At 36.9% G+C, this 21,683-nt stretch overlaps 2 protein-coding genes across 2 annotated transcripts in view; one reads left to right on the top strand and one right to left on the bottom strand.

Annotated features, from left to right (window-relative positions):
- Positions 1-728: 728 nt before the first annotated feature.
- On the bottom strand, positions 729-6,907 carry dnajc12 (DnaJ (Hsp40) homolog, subfamily C, member 12). The gene is made up of 5 exons (XM_061745004.1): positions 6,602-6,907; positions 4,084-4,162; positions 3,707-3,846; positions 3,499-3,625; positions 729-1,566 (listed from the first exon to the last, which is right to left on the bottom strand). The coding sequence occupies exons 1-5, from the start codon at positions 6,677-6,679 to the stop codon at positions 1,484-1,486; spliced, it is 507 nt and encodes a 168-aa protein (XP_061600988.1). The 5' UTR covers positions 6,680-6,907; the 3' UTR covers positions 729-1,483.
- A 4,774-nt stretch (positions 6,908-11,681) lies between these two features.
- sirt1 (sirtuin 1) overlaps positions 11,682-21,683 on the top strand; it is a 12,690-nt gene continuing 2,688 nt past the window's right edge. Inside the window, exons 1-8 of the mRNA XM_061745242.1 lie at positions 11,682-12,069; positions 14,529-14,651; positions 15,641-15,876; positions 16,825-16,977; positions 18,156-18,303; positions 18,398-18,477; positions 20,945-21,128; positions 21,246-21,683. The exon at positions 21,246-21,683 is cut by the window's right edge and continues 90 nt beyond it. Of these exons, the coding sequence (XP_061601226.1) occupies positions 11,709-12,069; positions 14,529-14,651; positions 15,641-15,876; positions 16,825-16,977; positions 18,156-18,303; positions 18,398-18,477; positions 20,945-21,128; positions 21,246-21,683 (1,723 nt within the window). The 5' untranslated portion in view covers positions 11,682-11,708. The remainder of the gene's footprint in view (positions 12,070-14,528; positions 14,652-15,640; positions 15,877-16,824; positions 16,978-18,155; positions 18,304-18,397; positions 18,478-20,944; positions 21,129-21,245) is intronic.

A 21,683-nucleotide genomic window follows, 5' to 3' on the forward strand; every position in this document is an offset into this window, starting at 1 on the left:
CTGCCGCCGAGCTCGGCACAACAGGGCACACGGCGCCGAGTTTGCGCGGCGGCAAAGGGCGCAACAGGGTGCAGGCTGCCGCTGCAAATTGAACATTTTTTAATTTCACCATGCACCCTGTGACGACATCTCGGTGGTGTCCAATAGGAGAGAAGATCATTCCAATAAGTTTAAATGAATGAATGAATAAATAAATAAATGAAAGATTGGTTGAGTGAAATAAAAACAAGTGAGGCCGTACCGATACATATCAATTACATAAAAATGGCATATGCATAATATACATACAAGTATCTTTAACTACCAACATAAAGTCGTATAGATACAGTCAACTAGTACATATACATATTAACTGTGGGAGGACAAAAAAAAATCAGTTCTCAATAAAGACATAATCGTCCTACATTTATAATTTCTCTATATACTAGTGCATATATTGTGCATTGTTTACTATATCAGAGTTCATAGTTAGCACACTAGTATAGGGAGCTATATTTATGCATGAATGTAAAATACAGCACACCTTCAACCGCAGGTACCTGGCCCGTTTAACCGCCACTAACCAGGGCACAGAGACGGCTGTTGTTGTGTTTGATTTTTATTAAGATTAAAAATATTCTTCATAGATTATAAACAGTTGGAGCTCTTTGGCAGCTTAACTTGATGGAAGAATTGATATTGAGTTGTAAGTTTAAATAGGTTTTAGAAAAAACTACAGAATCCTTTCAAACATTTTAATTTTTATTTTGTCTTATTTTAACATTGCAATGTCATTTATTATATCTATCAGAAGCCTGAAACTTTCACCACACTCTGGACAGGTCGCCAGTCCATCACAAGGCTGCATAAACACAAATAACCACAAACACTCATTCAGCAATAGCAATTTAGGATCACTAATTAACCAGGCATACATGGTTTTTTACTATAGGAGGAAGCCAGAGTACCATTCCTCATTTAGAACAAAACTTATTTGACACAAACATCTTTACAATGTCTAGAAAATAATGTATTTTCTTACTGACCACTTGTTTACAAAAAACTCTGATAAAAGCACATCCGGCGTCTATGCAAACACAAGTCGGTGGCACATTTTAATAAAATCCACTGCAGGTGTAGTGAGGCGACACAACATCACAGTTGTAGGAAAATTGAACATTTCAACTTATTTTCAAGCTAAAAACATAAAATACACAATCACAATAAAAGATATTCAGTTCAAATCCACAACATCAAAATACCGAGATTGTATTTGGACTGAACATTAAGACTGAACACATGAAATTACATCATAAATTATCCACGTCTTGTAATCTGGTGTTTAACAAATTAATTAGAAAAACTCAGCTCACAATTCTTCTCTTTGGTGTTTCGTGACATCACAATCAGACAAAGACAAAAACTACCATTTAAAAGTGCCCACACTGAATATTTGACACCACTAAAACACAAACATGTACACAAAGAGGAACTGGTATTATGTTTATATCTCATAGTTTCTGAACTTCTGCAGCAGACCCGATGGAGAGTCAGCAGCCCAGCGGAAACGTCGATGGTAGTAATCACCTGAACACAAAAGATCCAGAGTAGTTTAGACTCCAGGATTTAGTGGTGTAAACAACAAATAACTTGTGAAAAAGACGGTAAAAGTTGCATTCATACAATTTTGATATTATATTTGCAGGGTAACTACTAGTTTAAATATTAGATAAGAAACTGTAAAGAATGTTAAACCACCATTACAAAGAATACTTATTATGAAATAAATTCACGTGTGATCAAAAATCACATTTGAAAAAAAAGATGACAGGAAACAAGTTTAAGGTTTTGACTCACTTCCAAATTCAATGGTTATTTACATGAAAATGTAAAAAGGTTGGTTGGATTTTTATAGGAATATTTCATGTGTGATTGACCAATCAGAAGCCAGCCACTCTGATGCGTTTAGTTCTTGTTAAAGGTAAAATAAATGATCTTGAGTTGAAAGGTAGGTGCAACAGCGAGCCTGCTGGAGGGCAATAAGCACTGATCACTGATATGCTTTCTTAAAAGGAGAGTGTGACCTTTATCAGGGTGTGGGAAAGCATGAATAATGAAAATAATTGCAGAATATTTGTCAGGAGGGTCTCGCTGAGCAGTTTTGACTCATCGACAGGGATTCATAAAAAACCACAATGGAGCCGCATCTGAACCTGCAGGGTGAAGTGTTACAGGACAAAAAAAACTGTATATCATGCCTCCATTCTCCTGCTCCTTAAAAAACAACTTTGGGTTCAAAATTAGCGCGAGTTATCCGTCAGGTTGCATGGGGACTTTGGTGTAAATGATGGATCCTAGACGTATCCGTGATATGGTGGTATATACAGGAATATATACAGGAAGTATGGACTGCAGCGAAGCAGCTGACAGTAGACTAAGGCCCTGTCCCAATACTCCCCCTACCCCTACTTTTCATCCCTACCCCTAAATTTTGCACGCTCCCGTGAGGGTAGTGGTGTCCCAATTCCTCTTTTCACCTAGTGGTGGTGTGCTTATTTAGGTGTAGTGCTTATGAATCTGGCCCAACAGAGCGAGGGTTTTCAGATGCACCCTAGCAGACCGAGGGCCAGAAAAATTTCCCAGAATGCTTTTCGTCGTTATTTGCGGACTGAATAAAAAAAAAAAACATGGCGGACATTTCTCATTTTTAGTGAATAAAATCAATATTTTGAGTTAGTTTCTGCATAAAAATGCGTTTTGATTACATTTCTAGCAAGAAATATATATTTTACTTTCATAATATTCACTCAGTGAATGTACATTATCACTCGTTTGCCCGTTGTTCCGAAGTCTTTTTCAAACCTCGCCAGAATAAAGGCTGATTTATGGTTCCGCGTTACACCAACGCAGAGCCTACGGCGTAGGTTACGCGGCGACGCGCACCATACGCCGTACCCTACGCCGTAGGCTCTGCGTCGATTTAACGCAAAACCATAAATCAGCTCCAGAGCCGGCAGGCAGGCAGAAATCCAAAACATCAGATCAAATTTCTTAACAGGCGTTATTTGGATAAACTGAGCCCAGGTTGGGGATCGTAACGGTTACTTTTACGCCTGAAAAATATTAAAACTTAATGAAGTGGCATATTAACAGCGCTACAGCTGAAATTAAAACAGCTTTTGGCTCTCAGCTTCCTGATATGGTGTGACGTATGTGCAAACGTAACTACGCAGTTGCTTACGTACCCGAACATAAACCACGCAGTGACGTAGCACGCAAAATTTAGGGGTAGTGCTGAAAAGTAGGAGTAGTGGGTGTATTGGGACAGGGCCCTGGGAAGATTTCAAGTGCCCTAAAATCTGTGGCTTCTTTTTTTAGGGGTAGTGGTAGAAAGTAGGGGGTGTATTGGGATTGGCCCTATATATCCCCCCTTCTTATATTTTTATGTTTCACAGATTTGTATACACTGTTGGTCTTTGTATTTTTCCCTATCTTGAGAACCTGTTAAACTTCACATACCTGAAGATAGCACAGCTGATTCCTCCTGCTCACAGCGATTCTCGTCCGCATGGGAAATGACGGGCCTTTCTGCTTTGGATTCCTCCAGCATTGGCTTCTTCTTGGTTTTCACAGCCCAGTGCATTGACTGAAAACAGACGACCACCCTGGCTCAGTTACAGGAATGCTTAAATGCTTTAAAAAAGTGTAAACTGAGGACATTGCATACAGTTTTTACAGAATCACTCAAGGCTTTCCAGTCATGGAAAGGAATAGTAATGCCACTTCTCTTCCAGAGGTCGTAGTTTTTCCTTTTGTCTTCATGGCACAAAACATCCTTTGCTTCCTGCAGCTTTTGAAAATCTGCCACTGTCAACATAAAAGAAAACATCAGGCTCTTATTTAGGCTTATTGTGCCTGTGGAATAAGGAGGAAAAAACACCCTCTTTTTGCATGTACAGTACTTGTGGGCAGCACTTCATTAACATGATCTGCTTTGAAGTCCAAACATCAGAGACATAATAACGATTGTGGGATGAGTCACTAAAGTTAGAAAGGTCAGGTTACAATAATATAAAAGGTAGATTTAGATGCAGATTCACCAACCTGCGCCTGGTTTGTCCGGGTGCTTGTCTGGATGACATGCCAAAGCTCTGATCTTGTATTCATTGAGAATCTGCTCTGTCTGTGGGAGAGAAAAAAAAAATCATCAAAAAATCTGATGGACTTTTCATGATTTGAATAAGTAACTAGTCGATCGATAGGCAATAGGCAAATTTAACCCATATAAAACTATTTGATTTCTTGCTTGTCTTGTTCTCCTAGACCTAGATGTAAGTCGCTTTGGATAAAAGCGTCTGCTAAATGACAGTAGTAGTAGTAGTAGTAGTAAAACACAATGCAAACAAATATTTAGTATAATATAAAGCTTTAGCCTTATATTTTGCATTATTTATCTCAGTTGTTTAATTTTAGCTGGGGTGGTAATTATGAAAAATGCTTTTTTCATTCTTTATGATGCTAATTTCTTGTATTTTTATGAATTGTATGCAGATATTCAATAATGACTGCTATACAGACATAGTTGACGTTTAAGTGACTTACCATTACATTACACTACAAGTGTATAGTTTTATACCTATAACTATATACAGTCCTTTTTTTATTTCGAACATGTAGGCTATATAAAAAATAAAAATAGAAAAAATAAACAGTAACATCTTCATATTCACATATGTTTGAAAAAAGGAGTAGGAAGAAGTTTACACTTTTTCCTAGTTCCTACCCCTTTATAACTCTAGAATTTACATTATTGTTAATATTATATGTACACAATATCCATATAAATATAGTTTATATAAATACAACGTAAACATGCCTATTACTACATAATTATCCACATACGTATATTGAAAATATAAATATTACATAAATATTATATCAATATATAGAAAATACAAATATTATATAAAAATTCACTATATAAACTACATTAATATCCCTATAAATATATATATATATGCTACATACATAATAAATATATAACATACATAATTATAACTATCCCTCTCAACATATATACTACATAAATATCCACATAAACCTATCTCAAGCAAATATAATATACCTTTTTCCCTATTTTATTTGTTTCTCACACTCCTCGTTAACCCTTTTCCTCTTCCATATACCTGTTAATAAATAGTTTGTTGTATCTCTTTTTAAACAGATTTATGTTAATACTTCGTTTCATTTCCTGTTCCAAACTGTTCCACAGTCACTCCACAGTTCGATATGCACATGCTTTTTCATTGTTGTTCGTACTTTATGTTTTATTACTGTTTACTGAAGCATACTCTTAAATTAAATACTTACCTGCTGTACTCTACTGCGCTTACTTTTTAACAACTTGTGCTTTTTATTATTAAACCTCTTTTCTTATCATTTTATTTATTATTTACTGTTTAATTGTGTCTTGCTGCTTTTAATGTTGATGTAAAAGCACTTTGAATTACCTTGTGTTGAATTGTGCTATACAGAGTTGGGTAGTAACAAGTTACATTTACTCCGTTACATTTACTTGAGTAAGTTTGGGGAAATTTTGTACTTTTAGGAGTAGTTTTGAATCACTATACTTTTTCCTTTTACTTGAGTAGATTTGTGAAGAACAAACTGTTACTCTTACTCCGCTACATTAGGCCACGTTGAGCTGTTACTTTTCTTTTATCCCTTTTATCTGCGTACGCGTCAATCTCATGACATCACTGAGTGATTCTTTGGGAAAAATGTTTGTTTTTGCATGTTTTGTCACATTTACACAGACTCAAACACACACAGAGTTTCTATGAGTTCATGGGCTTGTTCTAGTTCTGGTTAAAAAAGAAAAGTACAAAGGCTTGAAATCTTGTGCTACTTGTGCTTAATTTGTTTTTTTATTCTGTTATTATTTTATTTATTTTATTATTTATTAAAGTACTTGAATTTAATTTAAGATTATTTTAATTTAAGCTATTTTTATTTTTTATTCATTTAAATTTATTGTATTATTTTATTCATTTAATTTGCCTGAAAATGATTATTTTGTACTTTTGTCTGTTTGAATTGTTGTGTTAAAAAAATAAATCAGACGTTACTCAACAGTTACTCAGTACTTGAGTAGTTTTTTCACCAGGTACTTTTTTACTTTTACTCAAGTAATTATTTGGATGACTACTTTTTACTTCTACTTGAGTAATATTATTCTAAAGTAACAGTACTTTTACTTGAGTACAAGTTTTGGCTCCTCTACCAGCTCTGTTGCTATTATCTTTTTTGCTGCTGTTAGGCCAGCAAGCAAAATTAATTTTTTTTCAAATAAACTTGCCTTGCCTTTTGATCAGTGTTGGTTGAAGGCTGATTTATGGTTCGGCGTTACACCAAAGCAGAACCTACGGCGTAGGTTATGCGGCGACACGCACCGTACGGTGCGTGTCGCCGCATAACCTACGCCGTAGGTTCTGCGTCGATTTAACGCAGAACCATAATTCAGGCTTGACATGATTAACTTTAAGCACTTTGTTATTTATCGATTTTTAACCGATGTGTTTCACTTTTCAGTACAAAGGTTGCCATCAAATATTGACCTTACCGAGGACAGTTCATCACATCCCAGTAAGCCGTAATAATCCTCCAAGTCTTCTGGTTTGCAGCTCAAAACAGAGTCCATGGAAACAGCTGGAATAAACCAGGATGGATCCCCTGAATCAGCAGCCTGTTGCTGAAACCTCAGTTTCCTCGAGCTGCTGCTGCCTACAATCGTAATGTTAATTGGTTTTTATTTTAATTTATCTTCTTCAGATGAGTAAGATTGGAGATGTCGTCAACTGGTTAGGTATGTAGAGGTAAATCTCTTCAGAGTTGGAAAAATATAGCAGTCTCTCCTCCTCCTGCGTCTGACGTGTGCTGCATTCACTGACCTGCGTAAAATTTACAAACGCAGTAAAGTTTCTAATTCACAACGATCAAATAAAATAAAAGGGTAGGCTAAAGAATCTTAAAAACTGATAGTAGTATTTGGGTTGAAATTGTGTTTGTAGACAAGGCATGTGGGGTATTAAACTGTATATTTGTAATGTATCCAGTGATTTAAATGGAAATAGTCGATACATACTGAAGTAGCTATTATATTACATTTATTTGTGCTGTTTTTGTGCTATTACTAAAAGGCTTCACGTTTGCACATCTTTCCCATTTTTGTGCAGATTTTCCTTTAATTGTTCACGAACGTAAGCTATTCGTCCGACGGCATTGAACGCAGCAATAATTTTGTGGGTTTTTTTTCAGGTTTTAAATAAAAGTTTTATTAGCTAAATTGAAGTTTACAAACAGTAATGGCATGGTACAATCATAGATATATAAAGGCTTTATATATATCAATGGGTACAATGAAGAAAGCACGTAGGTAGGCAAAAGACAAATTAAGATTAGAAAGTTAAAGGAAATATGGAAATTAAATAATACAAATTAAAAAAAATTAAAAGAAAAGACAGCTAGGGGGTGCTTTGCAAGATTAAGTTCCTCTACTAAATTAAAACTAAAAGTTTTACAGCATTCTTCTTCTCTATACACTTTAAAAATGAAAAATAGTGACATAGCTCCTTATGAAAAACAGTTTGGTTTTACTTTCATGAATCTATTTTTATGTATAAAAAACTTCCCAAGAATGATTAGCGTGTTAATTGCCAAATCATGTGTTGGATCTTTCACAAGTATACCAAACAAAACATTTTCTTTTGTAAGAATAAAAACTGACACATTTAGGGAAAAAACAGTCACACAAATCTTCCCAGAAAGCATTACAAAATGTACAATCATAAAATAAATATGTTCATCACAAAAAGAACAGTTGTTGTGGTCCAAATTAAATAAATGTTTTCAGAATCAGAATTAGAATCAGGTTCATTGGCCAAGTCAGATCAAACAAGACTTGGAATTTGACTTTGGTTATTTCTCTCACTGTACAGTAAATATACAAATGAAAGCTCTTATTAACTTATATACAATTTTTTTTTAAGTGAAAGGTGCAGCAGTATGAGGTAGACATGATTATTGAAGGTGCATTATTACAGCATGTGATTGTGGTTATTAGTATTATTATTACCTTTCACTTTTAAATTGTACATATGTTATTAAGAGCCATTTGTCTATTACTATTCTTCTTCTCACCTTCAAGGCCATGAACAGCCAGCCCCACAGTATCTGTCAGACTCTATCACCACCTTCAAATCCCGCCTTAAAACTCACCTCTTCAGACATGCATACTCACAATAATCCTGGGACTGGAATGACCTCACTATTGCACTTTACTGTAGTTTTATGTATTGTACTTTGTTATGTTTTTGATTGATTGCCATGTTTTTATTGATTGTTTTTATTGTCCTTTTGTATGGCGACCTTGAGTGTCCTGAAAGGCGCCTATAAATAAAATGTATTATTATTATTTTTATCATTACTGTTTGTAACTATTTAAATCTGGGTCCAGTGAGCGAAAAAAAAAACGAAAACAAATTCCCTGTCTGGCATGTTCATACTTGGCCAATAAAGCTTATTCTATTCTATTCTTAAATTAAATTGATGTCTTAAAAATTCAGCAGAGGGGTATATTCCATTAAGAATTTTAAAAGTGAACTTCCTTCGCTTTTGGTGCAATAAGAAACTTTAAAAAATGTTGATCTCAAGCTCTCATCTTCTTTATTAGAAAACAATTGCATATTAAAACATGATTTGTAATGTGAATTTGCAACACTCAAACTACAAATAATAGTTTTTGACGTGACATCAGAGATTGTACATGCTCTCTGTGAAAGGATGAGTAGCTCCACAACTGGAAATGGCCGGGTGGTTTGGAGCGTCTGGGACAGTCATATCCGATCTGAGTGTTTGGAGCTGTTCAGACTGACACGCATCTGCCCAAATGAGATATGGATCGGATATGAAACTACCTCCTGGAGGTGGTTTCAATCTGGTTTGCAAAAATCGGATATCATGCGGTTTGGGACTGTTCAGACTTCAAAAGAGTCATCCAGTTTCAATCTGGATGGGCTAAAAATCGGATATTTGCCTGCAGTCTGAACGCGGCCTAAGAGTTCATTAAAATTCCATTTTCCATTTTCCAAGAAACTTTAAAAAATGTTGATCTCAAGCTCTCATCTTCTTTATTAGAAAACAATTGCAGGATTAAGAAAATGTCTACAACTTTACCCATGGAAAAGATTACTTACATTATAAAGGGGAAACTATCATTATTTCAAAACATTTGTGGTCCTTTTGTGGAATATATGGAGTGTGGATTTAAGCGGTCTGGGGAGTGGGGAGGATGAGGCGTAGTTACTAGTGATCCTCTGCAGTGTTCTAAAACAATTTCCTTTCTTTTGATACTTGATTTCTTTATTTTGTGTGAATTGTACATTCGAGTTTGTATTTCTGAACTATGCACAACGGTGAAATAATTTGGGCTAACTGTTGAAAAATAAAGAAACCTTTGTTTTGATTGTTGTTACCTTTTTGTTTTGTTTGGGGTTTTATTGTAAGGAAATATGATTCCTTTCCCTTGATGTTTCCTTTTATGTAAGGGCACTCTTATTTTTGTGTTTCATTGGAAGGATTTTTAAAACCAAATAAAAATAATGTTGAAAAAAAAGAAAAGAATTGCAAAAATTCAGTTTCTATTTGACAAGTATGGATACATGTTAAGGCTGATTTATGGTTCCGCGTTACACCAACACAGAGCCTACGGCGTACCCTACGGCCTAGGCTCTGCGTCGATTTAACGCGGAACCATAATTTAGGCTTCATGGTTTTACCCAATACCTGGTGACAAACAAAGTTAAAGAAATTTAATTTAAGTTAATTCATCAATTCTATCCTACAAATGATCACATTGTAAAAAGATTCAAAAGAAATTTCGATTCAAAATGTACTTTTTGTTCTGCAAATTTTGGAAACAATGACTCACTTATTCTGGCTGTGCCCCATTGTTCAAACTTTTTGGAGTGATATGTGTAATTTTGTGTCTGAAAGCATTGAAACTGATTTCAAATTATTTTGGAAGGATGTGTTGTTTGGTGTTTTTGACCATGTAACGATTAAAACAAAGCCAGAAGAAACATTTATTATTAATTTGTTGATTATCCTTGCAAAATTCCACATCCACAAATCCAAATTCTTACACAAAAAAAAACTCTTTTTTTACTTTTCATTGTGAATTCAATCAGTATCTGGACTCTATTAAGTTTTCTACTAATTCAAAAGCAATCAAAACCATAAATGTATGTAAATGTTTTGGCTTTCTGTTATAATTTCATCCCTTCTGGCTGGTTATAATGTTACGACGGAGTATTAGGGCCTAAACTAAGACAAAAAAAAAGGAAATTACGAGAATAAAGTTATAATAATATGAGAATAAAGTCGTAAAATTACGAAAATAAAGTAATAATATTACGAGAATAAAGTCTTAATATTTTGAGAATAAAGTCGTAATATTACGATAATAAAGTCGTAATATTAAATATATTATAAATATATAAATATAACTTCACAAGATGCTCAATATTCCTCATTTTAACACAGGGAGAAGAAGCTCTTCCTTTTTTGTCTTAGTTTGGCCCTAATACTCCATCGTATAAAGTGTTGTGCTTTTTGTTTTGTTTTTTATTTGAGTTATACCTTTTATATGTTATAATTTACGACGGAGTATTAGAGCCAAACTAAAACAAAAAAAAATGGAAATTACGAGAGTAAAGTCGTAAAATTACGAGAATAAAGTCATAATGCTGCGAGAATAAAGTCGTAATAGAATAAAGTCGTAATATTATATGAATAAAGTCGTCATATTATGAGAATAAAGTCGTAAAATTACGAGAATAAAGTCGTAATATTACGAGAATAAAGTCGTCATATTACGAGAATAAAGTCGTAATTTATGAGAATAAAGTCGTAAAATTACGAGAATAAAGTCGTAAAATTACGAGAATAAAGTCGTCATATTACGAGAATAAAGTCGTAATATTACAAGAATAAAGTGTTAATTTATGAGAACTCTAACAGGAAGAGTGTGTTAAATGTTGAATATTGAGCATCTTGTGAAGTTATATTTATATATTTATAATATATTTAATATTACGATTTTATTCTCGTAATATTACGATTTTATTCTCGTAATATTACGACTTTATTCTCATAATATTACGATTTTGATTCTCAAAATATTACGACTTTATTCTCGTAATATTACGACTTTATTCTCGTAATATTACGATTTTATTCTCGTAATATTACGACTTTATTATCAAAATATTACGACTTTATTCTCGTAATATTACGACTTTATTCTTGTAATATTACAACTTTATTCTCAAAATATTACGACTTTATTCTCGTAATTTTACGACTTTATTCTCATATTATTATGACTTTATTTTCGTAATTTCCCTTCTTTTTTTTTCTTAGTTTGGCCCTAAAACTCCGTCGTAATAATTCAACTTGAAATTGAATAATGTGAAGATTTGTAATCGTTGTACTTTTTGCAAATGTTAAATAAAAAAAAAAAAAAAAAAAGGCTTTATGGTTTTACGTCATCGATTTCCGAGGAGAGGGGGGGCAGCAGCAGCGTTTTTATTGGCTGAGCGCCGGTCACGTGATCCATGCAAATCAGCTGTGCGGGAGGAAGAACCGCGCAGCGGCTCTGCGGGCTGAAGATGGCGGACGAGCAGAGCAGTGGCGGAGCAGCCTTCCCGGGCGCCTCGGAAACGGACGAGCCGGCCTCGAAAAGGACCAAAATGAGTCCGGTGACTGACTACACGCTTAAACCCGCAGAAGGGGACCGGTTCCCGCGCGTCTGTGCGGGGCCAGAGGGCCCAGTAGCCGGGGTGGAGACGGAGGCAGAGCCGGTGATGGCGGAGCTGCAGGAGCTGCAGGAGCTGCAGGATCTGCAGGATCTGCAGGCCCCGCCGGCCCCGCGGGGCGGAGACAACAATGGAGCCGAGCTGCTGCAGCCAGACCCGCTCAGAGCCGCCGGGGGCCCGGGGGAGCTGCTGGGAGAGACCGGGGAGTCTGCAGGTGAGAGCCGGGGTGGGGGTTCACCTCCACCAGGGATTCCCTCTAACTGACCGGCCAGAGGAGTGGATGTGGAACAGTTCACAAATACACTCACTTTCTTTAATTTAGTCAACATTAAAAGGAAAGAAGTCTGTCAGGGAATAACTTTTGACTGAACTTTCTGGTGTGACTCCAACATCTAAATTCTGTGACCCAAATTACAGTTGTAAGATTTTAGATTTGTACCAACTTTTGCAAAAATTGTTTATTAATTCTTGCCTCATGCTCCTGGTGCCACTAAACCTGCAATTATAACTCGTGCAATATTTTTTTGAGTGCAACTGAGGACACTGCAGGTATGAACCAGAACCCTTCACTAACTGACCGGCGAGCAGATTGAATGTGAAACAGTTTACAAAAACACTCAAAGACTATTTCTTTGTTATATACATGTGTTTTACTATCTTTAATTTGCTCAACATTAAAAGGAAAGAAGTCTGTCAGGGAATAACTTTTGACTGAACTTGCTGGTGTGACTCCATCTAAATTCTGTGACTCAAATTACAGTTATAAGATTTTAGATTTGTACCAACTTTTGCAAAAATGATTTATTAATTCTTGCCTCATACTCCTGGTGCCACTAAACCTGCAAAGCTTGTTATGGGTGCAATTATAACTTGTGCAAAGCTTTTTTTGAGTGCAACTGAGGACACTGCAGGTATGGTCGTTTACCTCAACAAGGAACCCTCCACAAACTGTTTCAAATTCAATCTGCTCGCCGGTCAATTTACAAAGACACTCAAATAAAGAGTATTTCTTTGTTGGTCTACTATCTTTAATTTGCTCCACATTAAATGAAAAAAAGTCTGTCCGGACATAACTTTTGACTGAACTTTCTGGTGTGACGCCAACATTACAAATTACAGTTGTAAGAATTTGTACCAACTTTTGCAAAAATGATTAATTATTTCTTGCCTCGTGCTCCTGGTGCCACTAAACCTGCAATTATAACTCCTGCAAAGCTTTTTTTGAGTGCAACTGAGTCCAACTGCAGGTATGAACCAGGATGGTCGTTTACCTCAACTAGGAACCGTCTTCCCTCCACAAACTGACCGGCGGGCAGATTGAATTTGAAACAGTTTACAAAAACACTCGGGTATTTCTTTGTTGTATACATGTGTCTACTATCTTTAATTTGCTCCACATTAAATGGGGGAAAAAAGTCTGTCAGGACATAACTTTTAACTGAACTTGCTGGTGTGACTCCAACATCTAAACTCTGACCCAAATTACAGTTGTAAGATTTTAGATTTGTACCAACTTTTGCAAAAATGATTAATTATTTCTTGCCTCATGCTCCTGGTGCCACTAAACGTGCAATTATAACTCGTGCAAAGCTTTTTTTGAGTGCAACTGAGGACACTGCAGGTATGAACCAGGATGGTCGTTTACCTCAACTAGGAACCCTCCACAAACTGACTGGCGAACAGATTGAATGTGAAACAGTTTACAAAAACACTCAAATAAAGAGTATTTCTTTGTTGGTCTACTATCTTTAATTTGCTCTACATTAAATGGAAAAAAAGTCTGTCAGGGAATAACTTTTGACTGAACTTTCTGGTGTGACTCCATCTAAATTCTGTGACCCAAATTACAGTTGTAAGATTTTAGATTTGTACCAACTTTTGCAGAAATGAGTTATTAATTCTTGCCTTATGCTCCTGGTGCCACTAAACCTGCAATTATAACTCGTGCAAAGCTTTTTTTTTTTGGGTGCAACTGAGGACACTGCAGGTATTAACCAGGATGGTCGTTTACCTCAAATAGGAACCGTCTTCCCTCCACAAACTGACCGGCGGGCAGATTGAATTTGAAACAGTTTACAAAAACACTCAAATACAGTATTTTTGTTGTTGTTCTACTATCTTTAATTTGCTCAACATTAAAAGGAAAGAAGTCTGTCAGGACATAACTTTTGACTGAACTTTCTGGTGCGACTCCAACATCTAAATTTTGTTACCCAAATTACAGTTGTAAGATTTTTAATTTGTACCAACTTTTGCAAAAATGATTTATTTCTTGCTTCATGTTCCTGGTGCCACTAAACGTGCAATTTTAACTCGTGCAAAGCTTTTATTACCCCTGGAACTATTGCACAGTTTCACAGCTGTAATTTTAACGCCTAAATCGGTCGTTATATCCCTAAATTGAGGAAATGTGTTTTAGTCACTCACTAGTTTTATGCAGTCTGATACCACTAATCGTACATGTTCATATTTTTTGTGAAGAAGGAAGCTCCAAATCTTGCATGGGTCACAAAGTTTGGTGAAAAGTGTGTGTTTATTCTGAGGAGAGCTCACTTTACCAGCTACGGTGGTTGTTTTCATGGATGTTTGTCACAGCTGTTCATCATTGTAATTAGAGGTACGTGCAACGTATGTTTTGGTTTAGTTATCCACTTTTGAAATATCTCTGCTCAGGTTTTCTTGGACATGACGATCTCGCCTCCAACGGCCTCCCTGTCACCCCAGAAGACATCAATGAGGAAGATGACAGATCCTCACGCGCAAGCTCCAGTGACTGGACTCCTCAACCTCAAATAGGTAACTATTGGTTTAACTGCTATTTGCCAAATTTCAGTTGCAACTTGACTAGAGATGGGAATTGATAAGATTTTTACGATTCCGATTCCATTTTCGATTCTGCTTAACGATTCGATTCTTTATCGATGCTCATCGATTCTCATTTGGAAAAAAGGAGAACAAACAATTTTAGTATCAACTTTGTTTTATATCTTTGAAGAAAAATAGAGGTCTTCAGACCCCCCCAGCCTTGGGCTCCTTGATGGTGCCAGGGGGTCCCCACAAAATTATTTGTAATATAAAATATGTATTTAATATAAAATAATAATAAAATAAATATTCTTCTGTAGAAATCGAGTCCTAACAGTTTCCCCCCTTTGTTAAAATGTCCACATTTAGATATAATAAAATGCATTTATTATGCTTTAATGGAAGTGTGGAAGTTGGAAGTGGAATGGGTTTCAATGGCGCGTTTTTTGTGCTAAGGGGTCAGAGTGTAACAATTGTTTGTACAGAGTGTATTTTAGACTTACTGTAGGAGCTGAGCTGGAAATTAATACTTAATCATATAAAAATACACAATCTCACCAAAATTCATGCCATATGGATGAATTCAGCCAAAATTATCAAAAAATTAAAAGTGAAAAGCGCGTAAAATGCGCCTAAAATGCGTCTGTAGAAATCGAGTCCTAACTGTTTCCCTCCTTTGTTAAAATATCCACATTGCAAGTATTGTCACTCTGTTGTCATCCTTTTTGGTAAAATGTAACCAAACTTTCGAGCGTTTATGTCGCGTTGTCCCCGTGTTTTCCTGCTGGGCGCGAATGCGCACGTGCTTGGTGACATCATTCGCGCCCACTGGAATCGATAAGGGAATCGTTTGTGAAAAAGGCAAACGGTTCCAAGGAATTGAAATACTGGGAACCGGTTCTTGATTCCCATCCCTAAACTTGACAGAGTTTACATGGTTGAAAGCAAGTAATGAGCTTAGATTTTTTATCCATAACTAGGTTCCTACAGTTTCATCCAGCATCACATCAGAGAGACCGACCCGAGGGCCATTCTGAGGGATTTGCTTCCTGAGACGATTCTCCCACCAGATCTAGACGACATGACTTTATGGCAGATTATCCTCAACATCTCAGAACCTCCAAAAAGGAAGAAGCGGAAGGATATTAACGCCTTGGAAGATGTTGTCAGACTACTTCATGAAAGCAAGAAGATCATTGTGCTGACTGGTGCTGGTGTATGTATTGTGATATATGGTTTCCCTGATCAAATGATAATCTACATCAGGGGTGTCAAACTCATTTTGCTTGGCGGGCCGGATTTGACCAATTTTTTTCTCGCCGGCCGCACGCTCAAAATAAAAACGGTGCGAATAATCTTTTTTTCTAATTCTTTTTTTTTTTTTTACTATTGTTATCTAATCCAATATCAGTTTAGTTAATTTTAAAGGAAATATGCACTTTGTTTACACTCTAATTATGTAAAATATATTTTCTTCAGGATCTTTTCTTGAAATTTCTCTGGTTTTTTTTCAAATTATGTAAGATACTTTTAATATTATTTTACAAAGATAAACGGAAACAAGTATGTTTTTTTTCATATTTCGCTTTTTTATAGGAAATTTAATTAAAAGCAAAATCTTTCTTATTACATCCGAGTGTTTCTTTGTGATTTAGAGATTTTTCCAGTACAATTAAGTGTATTTATTTTTAAAAATTGGTGCGGATATTTACGCCAGTGTGCCGAAAAAGTCTGCACTTCTCTTTTAACTGTTTTACTTTGTCACTATCCTCGTATTCAAAACTGAAATTCTCTGAATAAATATCTTCTATCTTTTTTAGCAGTGATATTTTTCCTGCGAAAATATATAATAGTAGTCGGTTACAAAGAAATAAAATCGGCAAATGCATTCTAGAAAACTAAAAAAATGTCAAACTGCTCTCTTTGTGGAATAACGATGGATTTGTTGAAGAAATATATTATCGGATATGCTGCGATTCATGGCAATTATTTATGCCTTCCTTTTTAGTAAATTAACATTTCGTTTTTTTGCGTTGGAAACCTCTCGCGGGCCGCATGAAAATCTCTCTCGGGCCGCACATTTGACACCCCTGATCTACATGATTTAATGGTGTGTAAGTGTCATGGTGTTAAACCCTCCTTTTATTGTTTGTTTGCTTTGTAGGTTTCAGTTTCGTGTGGGATACCAGACTTTCGCTCCAGAGATGGGATTTATGCACGACTTGCTGTAGATTTTCCTGACCTTCCTGATCCTCAATCTATGTTTGACATCGAGTACTTTAGACGGGACCCGAGACCCTTTTTCAAGTTTGCTAAGGTGTGTTGCCGTGGTCTTTGGTTGCTCAACTAAGATCCTTGCACATGGAGTTTGCACTCTCAACTTAATAATAATCAAATGTTAAAATAATATGCATGGATACACTTGGAGATTCACACTGATTTTATTAGGTTACAGTGTTTGGTTATATGGGGATTAGAGAAAAGGGATAAAGGTAATGAGTGGCCCAGTTGTCTGCAGCAGGGTTTTATTTTTATTAGTGCTTATAAAAACAGTTGGTCAATCTCACTGATAAGCACAGACAAAATTGGTTATATATTATTGCAACAGGTCTTGGCATTGTTGTAATTTCCACCTTCTTTTGACTTGAATTGATTTACGCATAAGATTTACTTGGTTATGTGTCCTAGAGCAGGGGTCGGCAACCCAAAATATTGAAAGAGCCATATTGGACCAAAAAACAAATATTTCTGGAGCTGCAAAAAATGAAGTCTTGAATAAGCCTTAGAATGAAGGCAACACATGTTGCATGTACCTATATTTGTTATAACTGGGGGAAGATTTTTTTTTCATTATGCACTATGAAAAAAGTTGAAATGTCGAGAAAAAAGTCAAAATTTTGAGAAAAAAGTTGAAATGTCAAGCTTAATGTTGAAGTACAATCTTGAGAAAAAAGTAGAAATGTCAAGAAAAAAGTCAAAATTTCGAGAAAAAAGTCGAAATGTTGAGAAAAAAGTCAAAATGTCGAGGAAATAGTCAAAATCTTGTGGAAAAAATTTGAAATGTCGAGATTAATGTTGAATTACAATCTCGAGAAAAAAGTCGAAATGTCGAGAAAAAAGTCGAAATGTCGAGATTGGAAAGGAAAAAAGGAAAGAAGGGGGAAAAAAAGGTAAAACATTTTTGAAAAAGCTCCAGGAGCCACTAGGGCGGCGCTTAAGAGCTGCATGCGGCTCTAGAGCCGCGGGTTGCCGACCCCTGGTCTAGACATTTAGATTTCCCAACAAATCATGGGTCGCCTCCAGTCATGTGGTTTAATGAACCCTCAGAGCTGTAACCTGTAATATTTGATTAGTAATGGCCTGAAAGGTTTTAATTTTTCAAAAGTGTTTGAAACAGCAGTGCACAGAGGAGCCAGTGGATATGATATGGATTATCGTAGAAAATCATTATTTTTTCTTTCTGCATGTTAAAGTAAACTGTCCATTTTGTCGCAGGAGATCTACCCCGGTCAGTTTCAACCATCGCCCTGTCACAGATTTATATCCATGCTGGATAAGCAAGGGAAGCTGCTACGCAATTACACACAAAACATTGACACGCTAGAGCAAGTGGCTGGAGTTCAGCAGATTATCCAGTGTCATGGTGGGTGATGCATCGCTCTATCTAACGCTTATATTCCCATAGACAAGCACATTCACTAATGGGCCTCATTTTTTTATTGGGTGTGTGATTTCAGGGTCATTTGCAACTGCATCCTGTCTTTTCTGCAAGCACAAGGTGGATTGTGACGCTATAAGGGAAGACATCTTTAACCAGGTATTTATGAACTACTATCTGATTCAGCCGTCTCATTCACCTGCAACACTTCTAAAAGTCTCAGACAGGTGTATTTTAAGACTTACAGCAGCGGTATAATCTTACGTTGATGTTAGAGGTAACAGTATTGATGGGAAGTCAAAACTATCTACTATCATTCACTTTTCATTTAGTCATATTGCATAATTATTTTTAACAAGAATCGTTTATTCAGGAATCCTCAGACTCACCTGTTTACATTTGGTCCCATTGTTGTCCCCCAGATGTTCTAAGAAATTGCTAGAAAATGCAGTGTAAACCTTATTTTATTGTTTTTTTTTACTTGTTAACCATTGTATTACCTCTTTCTGCAAGTTAGAAGATGTTCTCTGAGTTTATCTCTCTGGCAACTGCTTTATTTTGGACTTTCACGCCACTTTTTGTTTGTCTCTCATCAGCAGAGTTTACTCGCACTTGAGTTAAAACTCTGGTTTCTGAGCGTCAGCAGATCCAGTGACTTAGACAAAAAGTCGATGTATTTAAAGCCTTATCTTCACCCTCAAATATACTGTAACCACTGCTTTACAGACTGTTTTAATTATTCTTGAATGGCATCTTATTTACTTCTCATGCCTTAGGCTTGCAGCAGTCCGAGTTGTTCAACTTCATGATCATTTTATAAAAATGTGACAAACACAGGAAAGCAGCAGAATTCTGCATTGATCAAGAATATCAACAGTTACAAAGATTTTGCTCCATTAATCAATATATAAATGCTAGTCATCTTTGTAAACAGCAACTCTCACTGAGAACATTGGCTTTTCATTTATACATACTAGGGCTGCAACTAACGATTATTTTAATAATCGATTAATCTGTTGATTATTTTTTCGATTAATCGGATAAAAAAAAGCATTAAATTCCAACCATTTATTCGAAAACAGAACTGACAATGCAAATTCACAGTGCAGATAATCTTCAGGTTGCTCCTTGAATATCCCTGAGCTTTTAAAGTAGATTAAAAAAAACTAAATGGACTAACACAGAAAACATACACATGTATGTTTTACATCTGCCAAATATATAAAAATAAAGTGCAAAAAAGAGGTATACTTTGTTTAAAAGGGACCTGAGCTCTCAGAACAATAAATAAATTATAAAAAAAAAGAAAAATACAAATCAGAAACAGGATTTGTTTGAACATTACAATTTGTTCTCTCACTGCCTTCACTCAAAAAACTAAGGATCTTACCAAGAAGTTTTCTTATTTCTAACCTAAAAATGCCATTACACCTGATAACACACATAACATAAAAGGTTAGGTGTTTTTCCCACGTGTTTCAATTGAACTTTCATTTGTGTCAAGCAAATTTTAAGTTCTAGTTAAGTTTTAAGTTAAAGTTTTGATAACATTTTGAGTTTTGGCAGTGTTCAAAATAAAATTCTGAGACCTGCTGTATTGGAGCACATTTTCTTTTAGTTAAAACTGTAGCGGGAACAGATGTTTAGAGGAACCTATGTATGTACTGGGTTAGAGGGGGAACATATAAGAGAAAGGACCAGAAGAGTATAGAGTGGATTAAAAAAAGTTTAGCACTGAGCTACATGTGTCTCCGTCTGGGCCATTGCAGACTCATTGCCTGAGCATGATGTTACTAAAACCAAACATATCCGCCATCTCTTTCTTCTTCCTTTACGTGCGCGGTGTCAGCGCGCTGTGCCGCATTAAATGTAGTCCGGGCGAAACACCTGCTTTTGAGCTGGTGTGAACAATCTCCTCTACTTCCGCTCCGCGACTCAAGGCTGATTTATGGTTCCGCATCACACCAACGCAGAGCCTAAGGCGTAGGGCACACGGCGACGCACACCGTACATGCGCGTCGCTGCGTACCCTACGCCGTAGGCTATGCCGTCGATTTAACGCGGAACTATAATTCAGGCTTCAGTGAGTGACGTAATAATCGCGCGACACAACGAATCCATCCATCCATTATCTATACCCGCTTAATCCCTTGCGGGGTCACGGGGGTCTGCTGGAGCCTATCCCAGCTCATTTTAGGTGAGAGGCAGGGGTTACACCCTGGACAGGTCACCAGTCCATCACAGGGCCACAAATAAACACACAAACCATTCACACAACCACACTCACGCTCACACCTACGGGCAATTTAGAATCACCAATTAACCTAATATGCATGTTTTTGGACTGTGGGAGGAAGCCGGAGTACCCGAGGGAACCCACGCAAGCACGGGGAGAACATGCAAACTCCACACAGAAAGGCCCCTGCCGGGCCTGGGAGTCGAACCGGGGACCTTCTTACTGTGAGGCAACAGTGCTAACCACTAAGCCACCGTGCTGCCTACACAACGAATCGATAATGGAATTCGTTGCCAATGCTTTTAATAATCGATTTTTATCGATTCGTTGTTGCAGCCCTAATAAATTGCATTTTTGTTCAAATTTTAATAAAGCTCATTTACCTTTCAGGTTGTACCTCGATGCCCGCGCTGTCCGGATATTCCTCTAGCTATCATGAAGCCTGACATCGTCTTTTTCGGAGAGAATCTTCCAGAAATGTTCCACAGGGCCATGAAGCAGGACAAAGACGAGGTGGACCTCTTGATTGTCATTGGCTCCTCTCTCAAAGTGCGACCAGTCGCCCTCATTCCAAGTATGTTTAATTCAGATTCATGCATTTATTTTAGCCCTTGCATGCGATAAATGGTACGTTTTCTGTTGTGTTTTCGTTGAAGCCAAGTCCATAACTGCTCGTCTTCCTCCCATCCAGACTCCATTCCTCATGAAGTGCCTCAGGTTCTGATCAACAGGGAACCGCTGCCTCACCTGAACTTTGACGTGGAGTTACTGGGCGACTGTGACGGCATCATCAACGAGCTCTGCCATCGAATCGGTGGAGATTTTGAACAGCTCTGCTACAACACGTTAAGACTGAATGAAATCACAGAGAAGCCCCCGCGGTTACCGGAACAGCCAGGGAGCGAGGGCTTCTCCGCCTCCAGCGAGGCCAGTCCGGAGGAGCAGAAGCAGCTCAGCACAGACTCTCTCACCGCGCCCTCGGAGGAGCCAGAATGTCTGACAGTCAAAGACACTACTGATACAAACGTTACACCTCTAGAGCCTTGTCCAAACGCTCAGTGTCCAAGCGAGGAGACTGATGAATGTCCAGAGCTGCCAGCAGAGGACGCACCAAAAGACGAGAGCAGTG

The sequence above is a fragment of the Cololabis saira genome, chromosome 17 (assembly GCF_033807715.1).
Source record: "Cololabis saira isolate AMF1-May2022 chromosome 17, fColSai1.1, whole genome shotgun sequence".
Lineage (NCBI taxonomy): Eukaryota > Metazoa > Chordata > Actinopteri > Beloniformes > Belonidae > Cololabis > Cololabis saira.

What these genes read in the sequence shown, in the direction of transcription:
- dnajc12 (XM_061745004.1), bottom strand. Translation starts at nt 6,679, where the DNA reads ATGGACTCTGTTTTGAGCTGCAAACCAGAAGACTTGGAGGATTATTAC. An exon ending in GATGTGATGAACTGTCCTCG is followed by an intron (nt 4,163 to 6,601) that starts GTAAGGTCAATA and finishes TCTCTCCCACAG; the next exon opens with ACAGAGCAGATTCTCAATGA. An exon ending in TGAGTGATTCTGTAAAAACT is followed by an intron (nt 3,626 to 3,706) that starts GTATGCAATGTC and finishes GTCTGTTTTCAG; the next exon opens with TCAATGCACTGGGCTGTGAA.